The sequence below is a fragment of the Aethalodelphis obliquidens genome, unplaced genomic scaffold (assembly GCF_003676395.1).
Source record: "Aethalodelphis obliquidens isolate GAN/ISIS:26980383/991018 unplaced genomic scaffold, ASM367639v1 scaffold40, whole genome shotgun sequence".
Classification (NCBI taxonomy): Eukaryota; Metazoa; Chordata; class Mammalia; order Artiodactyla; family Delphinidae; genus Aethalodelphis; species Aethalodelphis obliquidens.
In genome coordinates this window covers 4,024,924-4,048,869 of record NW_020837984.1, presented here as the reverse complement: position 1 = coordinate 4,048,869, position 23,946 = coordinate 4,024,924, and the positions used below count along the sequence as shown (strand labels likewise).

Here is a 23,946-nt window from a genome sequence, read left to right as displayed (position 1 = left end):
ACAACTTAGATGGAATGGAAATGCTTAAAATTCACAAACTACTAAAAGTTACCTGATATGAAGCAAATAACCAAACAAGTCCCAGGTGAAATCAAGTTCTAAACAAACAAACAAACATCCTTTGGAAAAAGGTATCTCTAACCCCAGATGGCTTCACTGTAGAATTCTACAAAACACATGAAAAACAAGTAACATCAATTCTATATATTCACTTCCAGAAAGCAAAAAAGGAGGGAATAATTCACAACTCATTTTATGAAACCAGCATTATCCTAAAACCAAAACCAAAATCAAACAAAGACAGTAGGGGGAAAAAGAAAGAAAGAAAGAAAAAGAAAACTATAGACCAATATCCTCCCCTCATAATGCTGATGCAAAAGAAAAAAAAAAAGAAATCAATGTTATCCACCATATTAAGAATCTAAAAAAGAAAAACCAAATGATCCTATCAATTAATGCAGAAAAAGTATTTGACAAAATTCGATACCCATTCAGGATAAAAACTCTCAGTATAGTAAGGAGTGCTTCCTCAATTTGAAAAAGAATACTACAAACAACCTATAGCTAACATTATACTAAGTGATGAGGGCTGAATGCTTTCTCCCTTAAACTGGGAACAGTCAAGGACGTCCACTCTCACCATTCCTACTCAATAAAGTGCTGGAAGTCCTAGCCAGTGCAAGGAGTCAGGAAACAAAAAGTACACAGATTCGAAAGGAAGAAATAAAGTGATCCCTACTTGCAAATGACAAGATGACAAGATTATCTATATAGAAAATTCCAAAGAATCTGAAAAAAAAAAATCCTAGGACTAATAAGTAAATTTACCAAGACGATGGGACGTATAGTCAACAAGCAAAAATCAACTGTATTTTTATATACTAATAATGTACAACTGGAAACCAAAATTACAAAAGCAATACCATTTTTAATAGCATCAAAAATTTCAAAAGAAAAAGAAAAACTTACATATATACCTAAAAGTGCATGTACAGGACCAATATGCCAAAAGCCAAAATGCTGATGAAAGAAATCGAAGACCTAAAGAAATGGAGAGAGATACTCTATTTGCAGATTGAAGACTCAACATTAAAAATGTCAATTCTCCAAAATTTTGTCTCTGACAAAAGAGAGGCAAAAATATTATTGAGAACAAACACACAATATACAACTTTGGCAGAAAATGCAAAAAGGAAAACAGTAGGCTTCAAGGGGGAGGTGAACTTAAATTAAACACTATTTGAAGATGTAGAAACTCGAGATAGAATGCAGGTCATAAACAAAACAAGCAAGACAATATTGGTATTTATTTCTATGCTTGGGTTCCAAGACTATGACATATAAAAATTCTGATTTTTCTTTACATTTACTACTAATAAATCACCACGCACAATTTTTAAAATGAGTTCTTGTACAGTTGGGGAAGAAAGATCTTATTCTCTATAATGCTGTTAAGTCCCCTCCAAATATAAATCATTTCTTATTAATTGCATATTCAACTCTGGAGCTTATTAATTATTGTAGCATAATCAGTTATCTTCAACTGTTTCAGTAACAGGATATTTCTTGGCAGCCTGATACAAAGAACAGATCAAAGCAGAAATGCTCGGGTTGAAACATGGGTGGAGTGACCACAGCCCCTACTCCTTTCACCTGTATACCTGGGTTCCATAAAGACCAGTGTGAAGACCTACTGGTGATTGATTTGTCATTTCCTGTTTATAATACCTCTAGTTATATTTGTAACATGTTCTTATTGAACACCTGCTAGATTTTCTTTCTTCTCTAAGAAAAACGAACAGTAGCATTCTGGTCATATTGAATTCTATGATTACATTTTCACTTGGCTTTATTAACATTTTGCCATTACATAATGTCCTTGTTTAGTTCACTTAATAATTTTTACTATGGAATATAAAACAATTTTAAAAATGCTTATCTTACTCTTTGCTTACACGTGCATTAAAAAACTCGATCTTTTAGTGTCTTTATATTTTATTGTATTAGGTATTTCTCTTTTGGCAAGTGATTATGGGGTTTTTGTCAATGACATTCTTTAATAGGGGATTTCAGACAGTTTTTATCTAATGTAGTAATTGGCAATTGAATTATAATACAACACTGTACATTTATATTATTGTTATTCGTTTTTGCTCTCCTTCACCGATTACTTACTGGTTGTGGTACATATTACATATGTTATCTTATAATAGACTACCTTTCAATCCATTTATCTATTTCTTAAACACTCTTCACACTGATATACTCTAATTTAGATGTTTTCATTATTATTATTATTAACTAAACATTTCGAGCTTGCTTGAAGAGTTGATATGTACCAACCTTTCCGTTTAACTCTTAACCCTATATTTCCTAACCACAGTTCTTTAATCTACTTTAGAAATGTGAATTGCATTATAAAATTATATTCGTAAGTCCAGTTTTTACTAAACTTTTTACTTTGTGTCATCAAATCTTTTTGTAATTCATTTATTTCTTGGAAGTCTTTTTCACTTATATACTTTCAAGTCTACTTTATCTTTGTGGTAATCTGTTATAAAATGATTTCAGATTTCCTAAGTCCTCAAATGTTTCCTTCTCTCTTAAGAGGCATTCAGTTTGGCCAGATAGTGTACTGGAATGACAGCCATATTTCTCTTAGCTATTATGAAGTTATTCTATTGTTAGTCTATGAATTAAGGGCTGAAGTAGTTCCTGAACTCCCTCCCTGAAATGATATTACACATTCTGCATTTCAAACTTAACAAGCCACTAGGTAAGAACTTTGGCTCCACCCTCACTTTTTGAAACACTTGCTAATATTCATGCTGAAATTAGGTTTCAAATAAGGGAAATCTTTCTTATCTTTCATTATGGTCTCTGTTTTGAAAGTCTTTACCTTTTCATGTAATGTTCTTATTATCCAAAACTATACTACACAAAAAGATAACAGAACCATTACTTTTTCTTCTTGATGTTCTCTTTACATCATTTTTCTATGCCTTAGATTTATTTTGCTTGCTCATTAGTAGTATAGCTAATTCTTTGCTCAGCTGGGTCAATTCTTTCCTTACACCTCTATCCATGTTTCAATATCTCTCACCATCTTTCAGGATCTCACAGATCTTCAGGGTCAGAAAGAACTTAAAAGCCCTTCCCCGAATAAAAATCTCTTATTTTTAAGACAGATTCCATAATGCATTCCATTTACATTAAACTAGTTAATTTCAGAACATTTGTACTTGGTCAAAAGCTTTCTGATGAAGTAGTAATTCTGATACTATAGAAGTCTTATAATGTTTTTCTTCCCCTTTCCATCACACAGCAACAATGGTCTATTAGGTACACAACTTTGTTTTGCTTTCTTTTCATTTGTCTTGAAGTGTATTGTGTGGAGATTTTTTAGTGGGTTTTACTACTTTTCCTTCTACCACCCTCCTAAAACTTTATAAGACAGGAGGTTTACATAACTAATACTTCAGGCCCAATTGTAATACTTACATATGACACTGGAGATATATGTTAGAACTGTAACACATCATCTTTTAATAGAAACAAGATCAAGTATAATGAACAGCATTTTTCTTCACATTCTCCAGAAACTGAAATTAATAACTGTATATCACCATAAGCACTCAATAACATGTATTCTAAAGTAATATATTTTGTTCATTCTTTTCCTTGCTATGTATATACTCCCAAGAAAAAAGTATCAGCATAAAAACTAGCTTTGCAATATCTAATAACTATCTCCATTAAAAACACTTAAAGATTTGCCTCTTCATGAAATGTTATATTTTTTTCATAAAATCATCTATAGGTACATAATAAATTACTATTGTGTAATAATTAATATCTTGGCAAAACTGAATACTTTTTCAAAAACTATACTTCTATTATATATAAAATATTTTGGCATCTGAACAAATTCTATAAAGAAACATATTCTTTATCAACATTTCACTTATCCAAGTATTTATTTTTGTTTATTTTACTCTTAAAAAGACCTAGTTTTCTAAATACTGTATCTTTAAATTGTTATCCAGGACTTCACTGGTGGTGCAGGGGTTAAAAATCCGCCTGCCAATGCAGGGGACATGCGTTTGAACCCTGGTCCGGGAAGATCCCACATGCCGCAGAGCAATTAAGCTCGTGCACCACAGCTACGGAGCCTGCACTCTAGAGCCCACGAACCACAATTACTGAGGCTGCGTGCCACAACTATTGAAGCCCGCACACCTAGAGCCCATGCTCTGCAACAAAGACAAGCCACTGCACTGAGAAGCCCACGCACAGGAACAGAGTAGGCCCCACTCACCGGACTAGAGAAAGCCTGTGCAGCAACTAAGACCCAATGCAGCCAAAAAATTAATTAATTAATTAATTTAAAAAATTATTATCCAATGAAAAAAGACATAGTCAAAAATAATTCAACAGATGAAGGAGCAAGATAAAAACCAACCAGACCTAACAAATGAAGAGGAAATAGGCAGTCTACCTGAAAAAGAATTCAGAATAATGATAGTAAAGATGATCCAAAATCTTGGAAAAAGAATACAGAAAATGCAAGAAACACTTAACAAGGACCCAGAAGAACTAAAGATGAAACAAGCAATGATGAACAACACAATAAATGAAATTAAAAATACTCCAGATGGGATCTATAGCAGAATAACTGAGGCAGAAGAACGGATAAGTGACCTGGAAGATAAAATAGTGGAAATAACTACTGCAGAGCAGAATAAAGAAAAAAGAATGAAAAGAACTGAGGACAGTCTCAGAGACCTCTGGGACAACATTAAACGCACCAACATTCGAATTATAGGGGTTCCAGAAGAAGAAGAGAAAAAGAAAGGGACTGAGAAAATATTTGAAGAGATTATAGTTGAAAACTTCCCTAATATGGGAAAGGAAATAGTTAATCAAGTCCAGGAAGCACAGAGAGTCCCATACAGGATTAATCCAAGGAGAAATACACCAAGACACATATTAACCAAACTGTCAAAAATTAAATACAAAGAAAACATATTAAAAGCATCAAGGGAAAAACAACAAATAACACACAAGGGAATCCCCATAAGGTTAACAGCTGATCTTTCAGCAGAAACTCTGCAACCCAGAAGGAACTGGCTGGACATATTTAAAGTGATGAAGGAGAAAAACCTGCAACCAAGATTACTCTACCCACCAAGGATCTCATTCAGATTTGATGGAGAAATTAAAACCTTTATAGACAAGCAAAAGCTGAGAGAGTTCAGCATCACCAAACCAGCTTTACAACAAATGCTAAAGGAACTTCTCTAGGCAAGAAACACAAGAGAAGGAAAAGACCTACAATAACGAACCCAAAACAATTAAGAAAATAGGAATAGGAACATACAAGTTGATAATTACCTTAAATGTAAATGGACTAAATGCTCCCACCAAAAGACACAGATTGGCTGAATGGATACAAAAACAAGACCCATATATATGCTGTCTATAAGAGACCCACTTCAGACCTAGAGACACATACAGACTGAAAGTAAGGGGATGGAGAAAGATATTCCATGCAAATGGAAACCAAAAGAAAGATGGAGTAGCAATTCTCATATCAGACAAAAGAGACCTTAAAATAAAGACTACTAGAAGAGACAAAGAAGGACACTACATAATGATCAAGGGATCGATCCAAGAGGAAGATATAACAATTGTAAATATTTATGCACCCAACATAGGAGCACCTCAATACATAAGGCAAATACTAACAGCCATAAAAGGGGAAATCGACAGTAACACATTCATGGTAGGGGACTTTAACACCCCACTTTCACCAATGGACAGATCATCCAAAATGAAAATAAATAAGGAAACACAAGCTTTAAATGACACATTAAACAAGATGGACTTAATAGATATTTATAGGACATTCCATCCAAAAACAACAGAATACACATTTTTCTCAAGTGCTCACGGAACATTCTCCAGGATAGATCATACCTTGGGTCACAAATCAAGCCTTGGTAAATTTAAGAAAATTGAAATTGTATCAAGTATCTTTTCCGACCACAACACTATGAGACTAGATATCAATTACAGGAAAAGATCTGTAAAAAATACAAACACATGGAGGCTAAACAATACACTACTTAATAACGAAGTGATCACTGAAGAAATCAAAGAGGAAATCAAAAAATACCTAGAAACAAATGACAATGGAGACATGACGACCCAAAACCTATGGGATGCAGCAAAAGCAGTTCTAAGAGGGAAGTTTATAGCAATACAATCCTACCTTAAGAAACAGTAAACATCTCGAATAAACAACCTAAACTTACACCTAAAGCAATTAGAGAAAGAAGAACAAAAAAACCCCAAAGTTACCAGAAGGAAAGAAATCATAAAAATCAGATCAGAAATAAATGAAAAAGAAATGAAGGAAACAATAGCAAGATCCATAAAACTAAAAGCTGGTTCTTTGAGAAGATAAACAAAATTGATAAACCATTAGCCAGACTCATCAAGAAAAAGAGGGAGAGGACTCAAATCAATAGAATTAGAAATGAAAAAGAAGAAGTAACAACTGACACTGCAGAAATACAAAAGATCATGAGAGATTACTACAAGCAACTCTATGCCAATAAAATGGACAACCTGGAAGAAATGGACAAATTCTTAGAAATGCACAACCTGCCGAGACTGAATCAGGAAGAAATAGAAAATATGAACAGACCAATCACAAGCACTGAAATTGAAACTGTGATTAAAAATCTTCCAACAAACAAAAGCCCAGGACCAGATGGCTTCACATGCGAATTCTATCAAACATTTAGAGAAGAGCTAACAGCTATCCCTCTCAAACTCTTCCAAAATATAGCAGAGGGAGGAACACTCCCAAACTCATTCTATGAGGCCACCATCACCCTGATACCAAAACCAGACAAGGATGTCACAAAGAAAGAAAACTACAGGCCAATATCACTGATGAACAGAGATGCAAAAACCCTCAACAAAATACTAGCAAACAGAATCCAACAGCACATTAAAAGGATCATACACCATGATCAAGTAGGGTTTATTCCTGGAATGCAAGGATTCTTCAATATACGCACATCAATCAACGTGATACACCATATTAACAAATTGAAGGAGAAAAACCATATGATCATCTCAATAGACACAGAGAAAGCTTTCGAAAAAATTCAACACCCATTTATGATGAAAACCCTGCAGAAAGTAGGCATAGAGGGAACTTTCCTCAACATAATAAAGGCCATATATGACAAACCCACAGCCAAAATCGTCCTCAATGGTGAAAAACTGAAAGCATTTCCAACAAGATCAGGAACAAGACAAGGTTGCCCACTCTCACCACTCTTATTCAACATAGTTTTGGAAGTTTTAGCCACAGTAATCAGAGAAAAAAAGGAAATAAAAGGAATCCAAATCAGAAAAGAAGAAGTAAAGCTGTCACTGTTTGCAGATGACATGATACTATACATAGAGAATCCTAAAGATGCTACAAGAAAACTACTAGAGCTAATCAATGAATTTGGTAAAGTAGCAGGATACAAAATTAATGCACAGAAATCTCTGGCATTCCTATACACTAATGATGAAAAATCTGAAAGTGAAATCAAGAAAACACTCCCATTTACCATTGCAACAAAAAGAATAAAATATCTAGGAATAAACCTACCTAAGGAGACAAAAGACCTGTATGCAGAAAATTATAAGACACTGATGAAAGAAATTAAAGATGATACAAATAGATGGAGAGATATACCATGTTCTTGGATTGGAAGAATCAACATTGTGAAAATGACTCTACTACCCAAAGCAATCCAGAGATTCAGTGCAATCCCTATCAAACTACCACTGGCATTTTTCACAGAACTAGAACAAAAAATTTCACAATTTGTATGGAAATACAAAAGACCCCGAATAGCCAAAGCAATCTTGAGAACGAAAAACGAAGCTGGAGGAATCAGGCTCCCTGACTTCATACTATACTACAAAGCTACAGTAATCAAGACAGTATGGTACTGGCACAAAAACAGAAAGATAGATCAATGGAACAGGATAGAAAGCCCAGAGATAAACCCATGCACCTATGGTCACCTTATATTTGATAAAGGAGGCAGGAACGTACAGTGGAGAAAGGACAGCCTCTTCAATAAGTAGTGCTGGGAAAACTGGACAGGTACATGTAAAAGTATGAGATTAGATCACTCCCTAACACCATACACAAAAATAAGCTCAAAATGGATTAAAGACCTAAATGTAAGGCCAGAAACTATCAAACTCTTAGAGGAAACCATAGCCAGAACACTCTATGACATAAATCACAGCAAGATCCTTTTTGACCCACCTCCTAGAGAAATGGAAATAAAAACAAACAAATGGGACCTAATCAAACTTCAAAGCTTTTGCACAGCAAAGGAAACCATAAACAAGACCAAGACAACCCTAAGAATGGGAGAAAATATTTGCAAATGAAGCAACTGACAACAGATTAAATCTCCAAAATTTACAAGCAGCTCATGCAGCTCAATAACAAAAAAACAAACAACCCAGTCCAAAAATGGGCAGAAGACCTAAATAGACATTTCTCCAAAGAAGATATACAGACTGCCAACAAACACATGAAAGAATGCTCAACATCATTAATCATTAGAGAAATGCAAATCAAAACTACAATGAGATATCATCTCACACCAGTCAGAATGGCCATCATCAAAAAATCTAGAAACAATAAATGCTGGAGAGGGTGTGGAGAAAAGGGAACACTCTTGCACTGCTGGTGGGAATGTGAGTTGGTACAGCCACTATGGAGAACAGTACGGAGGTTCCTTAAAAAACTACAAATAGAACTACCATATGACCCAGCAATCCCACTACTGGGCATATACCCTGAGAAAAACATAATTCAAAAAGAGTCATGTACCAAAATGTTCACTGCAGCTCTATTTACAATAGCCCAGAGATGGAAACAACCTAAGTGCCCATCATCGGATGAATGGATAAAGAAGATGTGGCACATATATACAATGGAATATTACTCAGCCATAAAAAGAAACAAAATTGAGCTATTTGTAATGAGGTGGATAGACCTAGAATCTGTCATACAGAGTGAAGTAAGTCAGAAAGAAAAAGACAAATACCGTATGCTAACACATATATATGGAATTTAAGGGGAAAAAAATGTCATGAAGAACCTAGGGGTAAGACAGGAATAAAGACACAGACCTACTGGAGAACGGATTTGAGGATATGGGGAGGGGGAAGGGTGAGCTGTGACAGGGCGAGAGAGAGTCATGGATATATACACACTAACAAACGTAAGGTAGATAGCTAGTGGGAAGCAGCTGCATGGCACAGGGATATCAGCTCGGTGCTTTGTGACAGCCTGGAGGGGTGGGATAGGGAGAGTGGGAGGGAAGGAGATGCAAGAGGGAAGAGATATGGGAACACATGTATATGTATAACCGATTCACTTTGTTATAAAGCAGAAACTAACACACCATTGTAGAGCAATTATACCCCAATAAAGATGTAAAAAAAAAAGAAAAGAATTCAATATCTGTAAAAATATTTTTACATGATGCTTATTAAAACTGTATCATAGGGATTTAGAGGCTTCTTCTGATCTTCCTGTTGGTTATTAGCCTTAAAACAAATGCATAAAATCCCTATAAACTAAATAAATTTACTCATTTTTTAAAAAGCAGAAAAACCTACCAAATCTTTATCATCAGTTTGTATGCACTGTTGACTATTCTTACTTTTTTTCATAAAAATATTGTTTGATCTAGGTATAGTACATTTTTTAGTGTATGTATTTTTTCTACTTCTTAACACTAGACTTGCTATAAATATCAGATGGTCTTTCAAAGATTTTGTGAACTTAATATTAAAAACGTATCACGGATGATCTACACCTCACGTTGTCAATCTGAATGAAAATGACACCATTATCAGCATCATCACTAACATATTTCTTACATTAGCTGCCAATACTATCAATTAGATATTTCACTGTTATTTTATAAATGAGCATGTCACAAGCATGTCATTTGCCACTATTTTCTCTGGCTAGTAATAAATTCAAAGTGTTCTTTGACAAAGGACATCAATCAGGAGAGCAAAGAAACCTGAGTTCAAATGTAGATGGAGGCAATTATTAAAACTATAGCATAGAGACAAATTGCTTACCATTCTTAAGCCTCAATAACTCCCTTATCAAGCTGCTGAGAGGATTAAATGAAATAATGCATATAAAGCATTTAACGCAGAGCATGGCACACACTAAGTAAAAGATTTTAGCAGCAGTTGATGATGATGATGATTCCTAAAAAAGATTTCAAGAACCATCCCTAGCAGTATGCCCCAGACACACTTGACTCATCTGCTACACTTTACCGGAGATTCTTGCTTTCATTCCTTTTTACTGTTCTATGTCCTATGTTCATAGCGTCCATAGTGAGGCTTTGGTAACATTACCTCTAAGAACTTCATTAGGTAGCACTCAGAACACCTACAATGGACACTATGCCCTCCATGAGCCTCTTTCACACATGTTGTAGCTTCTGATTGCTCTTGCTTGATATAAATTTGCGGGAAGCTGCCTTTACTCCACACTAAGCATAGGAGAGAAAAATGGCCAACGTCTCTGGGGAATAATTAACAAAAGACAGTTTGTTTCATCTTCATGATAAAATACAGCATCCCTATTAAAAGGCAAATTCATCATTCCCAAAAGTTAAATAGAATGACACTTTAAAAGTAATTCCAGCTGATTAAATTTAGGGTTCTGAAAAAAATTTTAATTCATGAATATACTCTGAATCTTTCATTTGATTTTAAAATGTATAAATGTTCATTTAACTTTGAGCCCTTGCCTCTCAGTGTTCTATTCTGAGCTAGTCAAACAAGTGGTAGCAGGCATGCTGGGCTCAATAATACTGCCTCTCATATTTAAATACTCTTTTTCACTTGGATTGCAAATTAAAGACAGTCTCCTGAACACTGACACAGTTTCAATGATTGATTTTGCAAAACGTGTTGATTTTTCCTACACTGTTTTGCCTCTGTGTATGTCAACTTTGGCCTTCTTTTCTTGCTCCTTTGCAGTGCTGCTGTCTCTTTGAAGCCATTGTCTGCCTGATATGAAAAATGTACATTAAACCTCACGACTAATTACATACATAGAAAATTCCTGATCTCAAATATAAAACACCCATGCCCAGAAACTATAACAAAAGCTTCTGACTATGTACAAAACTCTTAATCAAATCTTTCATTCACTCGGATTAAAAGAAATTCCAATAATTTATTTTCTGTTAAAGTTGTCTTTATATCCTTTGAAAAGTGGATTTCTTATGCACGTTACATGCCTATAAGTCAATCCATTTAACATTAAACCCCACCTATTTCCTCCACAAAAGTTTATACTTGCTGTTAGGTCTACTTCAATTAAGTGCTACTCAGTAGAATTGTTTCATTCTAAACACAAAACTATTTAGTCTTAATATAATGTCCTTTTCTTTTTTTTAACTCTCTCTGCACTAAGCATTAGCAAAGTCGACTTTCCCCAATAAATCCTATAATCTATGGATTAAGTACATGGCTTCTTGTATTTAAAAAACATACTTGGAAAGAGAATGAACAGAAACTTCTTTCCCCTCGAATTCCCCAAAATATACAAAACAATGTCTCTAAATCTAAAAGGACAGTGCCTTACACACATGCTGCATGTTAATAGTATATAGAGAACGAAATTTCATCTCAGATAACTTAATTGTTGGGAAAATTATTTTTCCTGAACAGACTAGTTTTAGAGTTAACTTAACCAATCATTTTTTTTTAAGCTATTGTATGCAAGGCCTTGTCTAAGCACTCTGAGAGAATACCTGCAAGGAGTTTAGAAGCTAGTGTTGATGGACGGTAAACAGTATACAAATGGCAATCATATGAAACAAGATAAGCACTGAGAAAGGGCACATACAGGAAGGAACAAAGAGAGAGTGAGAAGAGTTGTGGCTACTCCCCTGCTTGGCTCGTTAGCACGTCAGAATTTTCATAAGGCCTACCAGCCATCATTCGTTTCCACCAGCGATCCTAGCAACAGACTCCCCTAGCTCCCGGTCTACCGCATCTAGGTACCCTACTCGATTATGCTGTTGCTTGCCTTTTTGTGAGAACAACTCTCTTCTGTCTCTAGCTGTTGTTCATCTCATGCAGTTACCAAGTGCAGTAAATGCATCCCATGCCACCACGTGACTATTCTGGGAAACCCTGCATTGACTACCAGTGTACCAACTGGCTAGTGCAACCCTGGGTATGCAATTTTAGTTGCTTGAAAATGATGTTTCAGAATGGAAAGATGAAAGGAGGAGGAGAAGGGAAGTAGCCACACTCCTCTTCAGAAATGGCCACGATACCTAAGCAGAGCAAGTCGGAGTAAGGTCTGCACATGAGCCAAAGCTTAGAATTTCATTGCCTTTGTTGGCTCACGTCACTTCTTTAATTAATGTCACTTTCTCTGGTTTAATATCAGAGCAAGTGACAAGAGTGCTTCTGGATGAATTGTGTTTTCTGAGGACTGTATGGCATACTCTCCCGCAGTCTGACAGAGGGACGTGCCAGTTTTACTTGGCAGTTACAATGCACCAGCTTTAGTTTTAGTAGTTTAATTTGTGGCAGTTATATGTTTTGAATACGTTGAAGTATTCACAATGGTCTCATGGAATCTGCTCCATAGATAAAGTTTACACAGTGGAAAAGAAAAAGCAATGGCTATTAAGGTGATTATGAAAAAGCTTCTCTTGGCCACAGCTGGTCTTACAGGCATTCCTGTAAATTTAAGAGCATTTAGGGGATATGATTAAAGTGATCACAAGGAATGATGCCCTTTTTTTTTTTTTTTGCCCAGTTCTGTAGCTGGTGTGAGACGATCATAAGGAATATGATATTTAGAACTCAATTTTATGCAAAATCCATTATTCAAGAAGTGAAGTTTATATACATGATAGACATGCAATGAAATAAATGTTAGAATAGGAAGCTTTGTTACTTATGCATTAAGTTGGTTCTAACATTTTGGTAAACTAACTTTTTATTGATATAAAATTCAGAAGAATTTCTGCATTGAGGAGAAGGGACTAAACTTTTCCCCTTGGTTTGTTAAAGATCTGTCTGTTCCAGGCTGAAGTAATCTGAAGGTTTTTTATTTAGTTTTTCCTTCATCTCCTTTATACACTTTTGTGAAGCCTCATCAGCTCAGGGTGAGAGCTGTCACCAAGGAGTTCCAAACTTTACCTGCCCTTTCTAAATTTAGGGTTCTTTACTGCAGCAGGTTGAAGATCTGGCTTTGAAGGCACCTGGCTCTGCTGGAGAACAGAAATATTCATCTCCACTGAATGCATGCTGCTTAAGTGCTGGAGGCCCTTGCGGGAGACTAACTCTCATTGGACACTTCATTACAATACTTTCTCTTCCCTACATGAAGTAGTAATTCTCATTCACCAAAGACAGAATTTTGCCTGACACAGCCACAGGAGCTCCTGTTTGACTTTCGAAATTAATCAACCTCGAAGCTGGAGTAGAAATGGCATGTCCTTTAACCTTAAGCACAAAAAGCTCTCAACAGACTGCAGTTTTTATATCCCTGGATGGGAGTTTGGGCCCCTGATACTTAAACTTGATGCACATACTGGGTTTCTGGCATGCTTTTGCCCATACCCATCTGCTAGGCTGGCACTGTGCCCATTCAGAAGGTGTGATGCCAGTTTCAATAGGGCATAGGTGCCAATCAAAGATGGGTTTGGAGGGGCAGCATGCAGAACTCAGCAAAAGTCAGCTCTTCTGCCAGAAGATCCTCCTGTTATCATATAATGCCAATGAAGGGCCACATGCTTCATTGCCTGAGATCACATTGCATCTGTAGATGTTCCTGGCCTTCAATGGATGTCTTTCTACGGAACCTTTTTCCTCAAGTATTACTTGATTGGAGATGTTAAAGAAAAGTCTACCTGACTAAATGAAGTCCACCTCTTTAAAAGAAACAATGGAAATCTTCAACAATTTTCTTGAAATAATTGCTGAGTTTTGTGTCTTTCCTCCTAAAATACCCTTTCACATAGAATACTGCATAGCGTATTCAGTTCACATAATGGAGTTATAAGGGACAAACTTTCTGAAGGACCACTAACTGCAAAACTATGTAAGCAGTATAAGACCCACAAACACTTTGATCATTGTTAAATGTGGATGGTGGACAAATTTTTATCATCCAAATAGCTAATTTCTAGTGAATTCTTCCATTTAGAGCTTTAGAGTTTAATTTTCTTTTCATTTATTTTATAAACATAGATATTCCTGTTTCTTAAAAGAAGGACCATACTTCCTACTCTTCATCCATATCTAAAGAAAAAAAAAACCCTAAAACACTTCAGAAGCAAAAGTCTATCCTTATTTCATAACGAAGCCAGAAGCTCCCAAAAGCTGGGAGTTTTTTTATTGTGTGGCAATAGAGGTGAACTCATTTCCTGAAGAAGACATTTCCCTATAGCAAACAGGTTTCAAATTTAAAAACCTTAACCACTGTAAAGTTATAAGATAGTAACAGGTGCAGTGAAAGAGACATAATATAGAAATCATTGAAGAACAGAGCAGTTTGTAAATCTTCCCTTAAGGCAAAAGAGTTTGAGAGTAGAAATGTTGAAAATGAAGACCCACAATATAAAATATGTTAAAAAGAAGATCAGACACTTACAAAAATGAAAGAGATAAGAAAAGGCTAAGTAAGCCTTAGAAAAACACTCTCTTTTTATACAAAGAATCCAAACTTTTGCAGATACTTAGATTTCTTAACTGATAAGTAAATGAACACTCTATTAAAACTCAAAATTAATAGCCGATGGACAGCACATACAAAATTAAAATGCAACTTCTAGGGAGTTTAAATATTCTTGTGAAAGGTACATCAAGTTTATTAAACTCACAAAATCCCAAGTGATCTCTTCCTCTGTTGAGATAATATCACCTATTACCTATTACACCTTCATCTGAGAACTAATTTATCTTATATACTATAGTTTCTAGTACAAGTTATCCTTATTTCATATTTATTTCCTTCTTCTTTTCACCCACACAGTATCATCTGCAAAATTTCCTAGTAACAACTGTGGTTCCTAGTAAGCACTGTATCAAATAAGACTAACTGCTTATCTCAAAGCCTTCTCTATAAAACACTGCCAAAATAACATTTAACACAGCAATATATAATGAAGCAATATATGTTTCAGTAACTCTACTTTGTTGCTAGCATTATCATTAGGATCTTCTGAACACTACTCTGCATACCTTAAAAATCAATCCATTCCAGCTTACTAGAAAGTACAATAAGTAAAAACCATACATGTATAAATAACCTTTTCTATTTCTTCATAAATAGAAGTCTGTTTCATCAATAAAATATGTGAGTTAAACTTTGATAATTTCTAAAACTCATAGTCATCCTATCCTCTTCCCCCTGCCCTACCACCCCCCCCCAAAAAAAGATTTCTTCTGTTTCTAAAGAGCAAAATTGAGCTGATCTGAGAGGATTACCCAAAAAATGCATGGCAGTCACTTGAAGTCTAAACATTTATCCATGAAAAAATGATTGAGCTTAATGCTTCAAGAGAGCTAATTTTAGTTATAATAACATATTATTTAGAAAAGATAATGCTATTGATTTACTGTCAATAAAGCATATATAGATTTTTTTAGATGACATCATGAGAGTTAATTTGTCTCAGTTTTTCTTGTGACTAAGAGTACATCTCTAAGGTTACAGGCTGGAGTTAAGGGTAACAACTATAATTATGGAAGAGAATAAAGCAACTGGCTTGTGTGGATTAAGCAGCCCAGTCTATCTCCATCTCTCAGGCAAATAACCGTTGAACATCTAGTCTGTGCTTGATATTCCAAAGATGCTAAATTGTCATGGTTATGCTCAAAATCAAAAAACTAAAACTTACACAGATAAATCATTTCCATTTGTACTAATATAAGAAGACTTCATGAGCACATGAAGAATTTGGCTGAAGTTTATTACCTGTAATTCTGTTTTCCTAGATTTTTTTTTTTTTTTTTTTTTCTGGTACACGGGCCTCTCACTGTTGTGGCCTCTCCCGTTGCGGAGCACAGGCTCCAGACGCGCAGGCTCAGCGGCCATGGCTCACGGGTCTAGCCGCTCCACGGCATGTGGGATCTTCCCGGACCGGGGCACGAACCCATGTCCCCTGCATCGGCAGGCGGACTCTCAACCACTGCGCCACCAGGGAAGCCCTGTTTTTTCTAGATTTTTGACTAATTTCTGAAACACGGTATCTTTCATATCTGAAACATAAGATGACAGCTTAAATGAGAACTTTTCACTATGTCATCATGGCTACTATTGTAAATTTTAGTGGGAAAAATAGATAGAGGTTGGTAAGTAAAATGTCATTCCACTGACATTCTCTTATGTTCTTAGTTTTACCACATTTAGTAGCTAAATCCATCGCAGTCCATGGCAGGACAAATGGAAAAACCCTCCAGTAGATGTCTTTGTCACCATCCTAATCTCCTGCGGCACCAGACACTGAATTTAGAGTTCAACTATCACTGAGAATGGGAAATTCTAAATAAATAAATAAATTAGATTGAACTGCTTATCGAGTTCCAAGTTTTTAAAAACCTTATCTTAATCATCACTATTATTATTACCCCTAACATACAGAATAGAAACAAAGACTCGTGGATAGGTGAAAGTCACTCAAGTTTGCAAAAGGCTTAGTCAGGTCAGAATTCAACCCAAATTTGCCTAACACCAAAGCCCATGCTTTTATTTGTGCAATTCTCCCTCAGTTTGCTTAGTTCTATGTTATACCTAGCAATAAAGTAGAATTTACACTCTTAGTTCTCTCTCCGGAAATTTTAGAAATTTTTTTCACTTATTTGATCCCAAAATAACAGCAATTTTTTCCATCCACCCCCTAAACCAGTTTCCATTCTCCCTTTTCCCCTCCTCTCTTTTCATATACAAAGAAAGAACTCTGTCTTGTATTCAGACTTTTCTTTTCCCTCTTATTACTATTTCTATTAACGCTACAGGCACATTATTGCTCCAAGTCAAGAGTAAATATGAAATAGTTCTGCCCCGTCCCCGTTCTTCTTGCTGGCTACTGAAAGGCCTTGGATATTGACCTCAAAGCTCGAGGACAGCTGCACACACAATGGGTTAGACACAGCGGTTAGCTTCTTCTCAGCCTTTGGTAACAAATGCTGATGAAGTGTCTGCTGAAAGAGTACATCTGGCAAATATGATGCTTAAAAAGAATGTAGCTGGACACGAAGGACACAAAAGAAACCTGAATTTACCTACTTCTTCATTTATATACAGGAAGTGATGAGAACCATGGTAAAATGCAAAAGCATGATATAATTTCATATGGACTTGCTTAGCTTTGAAAATAAGTAAAAGCTAATTTTAATGAAGTTGTTGCTGATGGCAACTCACTGAAGAGCTGATTTTGATTTATGAATGCCACTTCTGATAAAACAATAACAACACTTGGAACACACAGCTTTATTATATATTCTGAAGTATGGAGACTTCTCCTCAAAACAGCTAAACATTTATTTAAAGTCCTTCCCCCAACGTGTGTACTTGCTTATATTTCCAGGATCCAGGTTCTGAAATTCAGATAGTAGGGGGTATTTCATAACATATGAAACCTTGAAAATTGTTGCAAAATAAATCTTACTGAGAAAAAAATAAGTAAAAAAATATGTGCAGTACTTGGACTGAAAGAAGCAAGGATTTTTCTGTATTTAAATAGGGACAAATAAATCACATGCCTAAGCAAATAAATTCCTTTTTCACAACAGGAACCACACAAGTAGTTGAGTATGTATACACATATATGTACACATACATTATGTATATGTGTATAGACATATAATTTAAGTTTAAACATGCACTTAAATTTAAATACATATAACACATACAATATGTACATCTAAAAAAGAGAAAACAAGATCATCACAATCAATGCTTTTCTGTAGTTCTTTGAAATTATTCAAATAATTCAAACATTAGAAAACTGAAAGTTTAACTGATAAGCTGTGCAATCCAAGGCTATAGCTCAGCCACATCAGAAATAATTTATTCAACTCCATTTCTCTGACCTTGAGTCAAGACAATGTACTAGAGATCCTTACTCTCTGCCATACAAGAGAATTCACTAATTCAGAGTCTCAGCCAACACTTATTCTACAAAGAATTCTATTCTCTGTAGATCCCAAGTGCTCTCAGGGTCTTCATCTGCACCATCTAATGTGGTAGCCACTACCTATACGTAGCTATTGAGCCCCTGAAATATGACTAGACAAATCCTGGATTTTAAAGACTTTAAAAAAGTGAAATATTTCCTTTTTTTAATATTGATAACATGTTGGAATTATAATACTTTAGATATATTGTATTTAATAATACATACTATTTAATTAAATTTCACTTGTTTCTTTTTACTTTTTTTTTAATGTGGCTCCTAGAAAATTTTACTTTACACACATGGCTTGTATTACATTTCTGTTGAACAGTGCTGTCTGTGTCACTCAATCTAGTACTTAGAATCATAGCATTTTTCAAGCAAGTTCAAATCCTTTAAATGGGGAAGCTGTTCTTTATTTAACCCATACAATAATTTTGTGTTGGCCTTATCTTTCCAACTAGATTAGACACTCAGGTGATTAATAAGTTACTTATTAACTGGATTTCATCCATTTGTTCAAAACTACGATCTTAATTTTATCAGAAGAGAAGCTTTATCCTTCATGAGCCATGAAACATGCTTGTGTAACAAGGGTGGCAGAATATGCCACCCTAAAAGATGCCTCGTTGGCATAAGGATTATTTTGAACTAAAGGCATTTGAAAAATAGCAAATGTAGGGAGAGGCTTCCTCTGAACTCCCTTTATTTGCCTAAAGACAGAGCCTCCAAAAAAAAAAAAACCTCCATTGTTTTAAATGCCCTCCAGGAGCACTTCATTAACCAGGAAAGACTGACTCATCACAGAAGAGATGAGAAGTTGACACCACTCCCAAACTTCGTTATGAACTATCATAGCCCACATCTACTCTTCTAAGGGTTATTAATCTTTCCTAAAAATCATTTACTGTCCCTTAAGTGGCCTGTATCCCGTCTCCCCTTCCCTTATTAAGACGGTATGTAAGCTCTCAAATCTCACCGTGTTTTAGGGTATTTATTCACTTTCTTTCCCTGATATTACTGTGCATGTAACATTAAAAAAATTAATAAATTTGTATACCTTTTCTCCTGTTAATCTGCCTGTTGTCAGTTTATTTCATAAACCCAGGTATCCAGCTTAAGAAGATAGAGGGAAAGTCCTTCCTTCCCTACACTTTGAAATGTTTAATGAGGAACCCAAGATTCCTCCAATGAAGGTCTTTTACCAACTTCTTAAATTCCTACAGACACACATATAATGAGTCAATATATTTAGAAGAACTGCTCCTTGAGGGCATTTTTTTTTTTTGCGGTACGCGGGCCTCTCACTGTTGTGGCCTCTCCCGTTGCGGAGCACAGGCCCCGGACACGCAGGCTCAGCGGCCATGCCTCATGGGCCCAGCCGCTCCGCGGCATGTGGGATCTTCCCGGACCGGGGCACGAATCCGCGTGCCCTGCATCAGCAGGCGGACTCTCAACCACTGTGCCACCAGGGAAGCCCGAGGGCATATTTTTAATCACTAATATTTATCTTATTTTATTCATTAAATCTGATCTTCTAATGGATATTTCTTGATCATTAAACTACAGATGCAAGGTAGCCCTGAATAATCCTTTTAAAGTCAGTGTAATTTTAAAATGTAGTGTAAAAGTATACTCAACTCAGGCTCCTTACCTGTACCAAAGAACACAAAAACTAAATGAGTGTCTAATTTCTTAATTATCCCAAGATGGGGGCTTCCCTGGAGGCGCAGTGGTTAAGAATCTGCCTGCCAATGCAGGGGACACCGGTTCAAGCCCTGATCTGGGAAGATCCCACCTGCCGCGGAGGAACTAAGCCCGTGTGCCACAACTACTGAGGCTGCGCTCTAAAGCCTGCGAGCCACAACTATTAGCCCGAGTGCCACAACTACTTAAGCCCGCGCTCCTAGAGCCTATGCTCCACAACAAGAAGCCACAGCAATGAGAACCCTGCACACCGCAACGAAGAGTGGCCCCCCCTTCGCCACAACTAGAGAAAGCCCGCGCACAGCAACAAAGACCCAATGCAACCAAAAATAAAAAATAGTGAATAAAATAAATTAATTAAAAGAAAAAAACAGGGGCTTCCCTGGTGGCGCAGTGGTTGAGAGTCTGCCTGCCGATGCAGGGGACACAGGTTTGCGCCCCGGTCCGGAAGGATCCCACATGCCTTGGAGCGGCTGGGCCCGTGAGCCATGGCCGCTGAGCCTGCGCATCCGGAGCCTGTGCTCCGCAATGGGAGAGGCCACAACAGTGAGAGGCCCGTGTACCGCAAAAAAAAAAACAAAAAACAAAAAACACAATTATCCCAAGATGGCATGTAACTAGTACCATTCTAGATGTACAGGAGAGAAGTTAATTCATTCCATGCAATAGATGCCTTGAAGTATGAAGGCCAAGTTCTCTAGTGAGGCCTAGTTAAGAAATGACCAGAACCTTGTACTACTTAAATATTAATGATTAAGATTCACAAATGGAAAGTGTTTGTATTCATACAGTTGCATTCTCTGAGCTGTAAAAAGCAATGTTTCCAGGAAAACACTCTCGAAAAAGAACATTAACATTTTGTCTGGCAGACTGTGTAATTATGCTCTGAAAAGACTTCTAAGAGTCATTCAGAAAAACATGGACAACAAGGACTGGGGTCAGTCATGTCTTGAACCCATTCTACTAAACATTATCTTCATACGACTTAGAAAAGTACATTTATGGATTATATCTTATTTCAAAGTTTCAATTCTCAAAATATTATTAAGAAGTCACAGGTATAGTCACATATATAAGAATATTTGGTGATTTATACTTTACCTAAATATATCAAACCAAATCCTCCAGAGCCAATCATCTTGCCCAGCACCCACTGTTTTCCTTCCACATCACCCAGGACCTTGCCTTCTGGAAGTGGAACAGGAAGTCTGTATTTCTCTTTTCTTCTTGGTGGCATCACTTCTGTTGGCAGAGGGGTGAGATAGTGATTAAAAATAAAAACAACAACTAAGAAAACTCCAGTTAAAATACATTTCTCAAAATGTCTTCTATGGGGCACTTTCCCAGGTTCCCAGAAATTAGGATTCTGAAGTCAACTGGGTTTAGGAAAGCCCACACATTTTATTCAAATTGGAGATTCACCAACATTACAATATTGAAATCTAAGAGGCACTGATGTTAGAAAAACAAACAAACCTGCTGAACCTCACTTAACATTTCCGAAATTCAGTTAGGCAGTCAAAATACCTATTAACAGTGCAGAATACACCTTAAGAAATGAGTTAACAATATCCAATTACAAAGAGAAAATAAATTTCATATATATGAAAATACTCCTTTCACTAAGAATGCTACGTGTCAAAGATGAGAAGGTCTTCAGTCACTAGGAAAGAAAATACAGCTTTTGACTGGGAAAACATGGACGACGGCAATGTACATCATTACCAAGCCCAGCAACTGACACAGAGTAGGTACTCAGTAAATATCTGTTAAATGAGCAAAGCATTGGGTTTTCATGGATGTATAATTAAGCAGAGCACTAGGCCACTGTGCAGTTTTAGGGCTGGCACACTACTCTTTCAGCTTCTTTCTGTTCCTCTATATCCTGTCCCTTCCGCACCCTCACCAAAGTGAAAACTGCCCTGTCTTAGAGATTAATACAGTACTGCCAACAACAAAAGTATGGACTCCAGGGCTTCCTTGGTGGTGCAGTGGTTGAGAGTCAGCCTGCCGATGCTGGGGACGCGGGTTCGTGCCCCGGTCCGGGAGGATCCCACATGCCGCGGAGCGGCTGGGCCCGTGAGCCATGGCCGCTGAGCCTGCGCGTCCGGAGCCTGTGCTCCGCAACGGGAGAGGCCACAACAGTGAGAGGCCCGCGTACCGCAAACAAAACAAGAAAAGTATGTACTCCATAGTAGAGCCATCCAACTTTACCCAATTAATTATAATTGTACACAGGTTAGTGAAATTCACCAGAGATTTTTGAGTCGGAAGAGAAAATTTCTTCGGAAAAAACACACACAGCATATAGGCCTGAAACTAACTGTGAAAGTAACTGCCGTCTTCTAAGTATTTCCAAAGAATTTTTTAAAACTGGTGAGTGCTTTTGAAATGAAAGTTTTCATTGTATACGCTATCCATCTTCAGAATGACAAGGTTTCTGTTCCTTTTAGTAGGTTTTCCCTGCTTCACTTAACTTTAATCAACGCCCTACCTTTTACTCAGCAGCAACACCCCAGGTAGAGCAAAGGAACACAGCAGAAATCTTTAACAATATTCACCTGTCCTCCTCCTAACGCGAACACAAGGGAAGCCAGGAATTTAAATGAACAATGCCCAAAACAGGAAAAGTTTTAACCAGTACTTTATATATACTGACCAGTACTTTATGTACTGGGGCCCAACATTTATTTGCTGATTTAAAAACTAAAGTCTACAGAGAACAACTTTTCAGCAGGGCATAAATTCTCAATCAGTATAAAGAAGACAAACACAGTTTGGGGGCAACTCTGTGGCATCAGAACTTGAGACCTGAAAGGTGACTTACTATACAATGCGCATTCTGGGCATGGATGCGGAGTTCAAGTTCACAGGAGGAAGCGCCAGCCTCCTCTCAAGGCCAGTACCGACACAGACGTCCCTGCTGCTTTGGGGTCCCCTCCCAGAGCTGCGATGAAAAGTTTTCAACACGAGTTTCCACTACCCAGAGACCTGAACCCTAGCCAAGACTGGGCTTGGGGGCGGCCATGGCGGAGGGCCATGAGAGCGGAGGCAGGGGCGGGGCAGCGCGGCCCCCCGCCCGCCCGCCCGTCCTGCTCGGCGGCCCAAGACACCCCCACGCCCGGCCGGCCCGAACCACCCGAAGCTCGCCGGCGTCTGGAGACTCACTTCCCGACTCAAGCTCCCTCTAGACCGACAAAAAGAGAAACCCAATCTCCTTCCCCGCCTCACTCCTCCGCCCCGCCTCTGGGCGAACGGGAGTTGAAGGGGGGCGAGGTTCACGCACTGAGTTAGAAAAAAGTCAGGACCAACCGCGAAAGCAGGGACCGCTGCCCGTCCGGGGCTGAGGCGCGGCCCGGAGGCCCCGGCGTCTCTCTCCGACCGCAGCTCCTCCCCGGGCTGGGGCGCCACGCGGGCCGGGCAGGCGGAGAGCGGGGCGCGGAAGTGTGGGGTCCCGACGCGACCCCCAGGACCCGGGGACGAGAGGAGGTTAACCAGGCCCTCCGCGTCCCCGCCGCCAGACCGCGAAACGCCTCCCGCCGGCCTACTAGGGCCGGGCGGGGCCGCGGGCCTCCAATCCCGCGGGGAGGCGGGCCCGGAGCCGGCGCGGCCCGCGGAAGGGGCCAAACTAACTTCTTGCACCTGGGCCCGCGGCGTTGCGCGCGCCCGACACAGCTCGCTCTGGGCGGAGACTGCGGCCCGGCCCACGGAACCTCGCCTAGGCCGCGGCCAGCGTTCTCTTTAAGGCGGCCTGTAAGCGCTCGGGGACGCAGAGACGAAGAGGCGGCGGCGGGTCTACACCATCAGATCAGTTTGGTGTGCATTTGTGTAGAAGGAATTTCAGGCCTCTTGTACCATGATCTCGGTACCCAGAGTTTCCAAGTCAACAGGCCGGTCCTTACTGAGCATTTACCCGGGCAGCCAGTCACACTGGCCGGGCCTCTAGAGCAAGAAGCCT

The 23,946-nt window shown here is 38.0% G+C and overlaps 1 protein-coding gene across 9 annotated transcripts in view; it reads right to left on the bottom strand.

Moving 5' to 3' along the window:
- Positions 1-23,541, bottom strand: part of VRK2 (VRK serine/threonine kinase 2) — a 96,913-nt gene extending 73,372 nt beyond the window's left edge. For 2 of the 9 annotated variants that reach the window (XM_027131742.1, XM_027131743.1), the window contains exons 1-3: positions 23,301-23,534; positions 21,090-21,230; positions 970-1,041 (exon numbers count right to left, since the gene is read on the bottom strand). In XM_027131742.1, the coding sequence (XP_026987543.1) occupies positions 970-1,041; positions 21,090-21,225 (208 nt within the window). In that variant the 5' untranslated portion in view covers positions 21,226-21,230; positions 23,301-23,534. Of the gene's footprint in view, positions 1-969; positions 1,042-21,089; positions 21,231-22,815; positions 23,121-23,300 lie in introns of those variants that run through there. The other 7 variants (XM_027131738.1, XM_027131739.1, XM_027131737.1 and 4 more) reach the window with 6 other exon arrangements.
- Between the last annotated feature and the right edge of the window lie 405 nt (positions 23,542-23,946).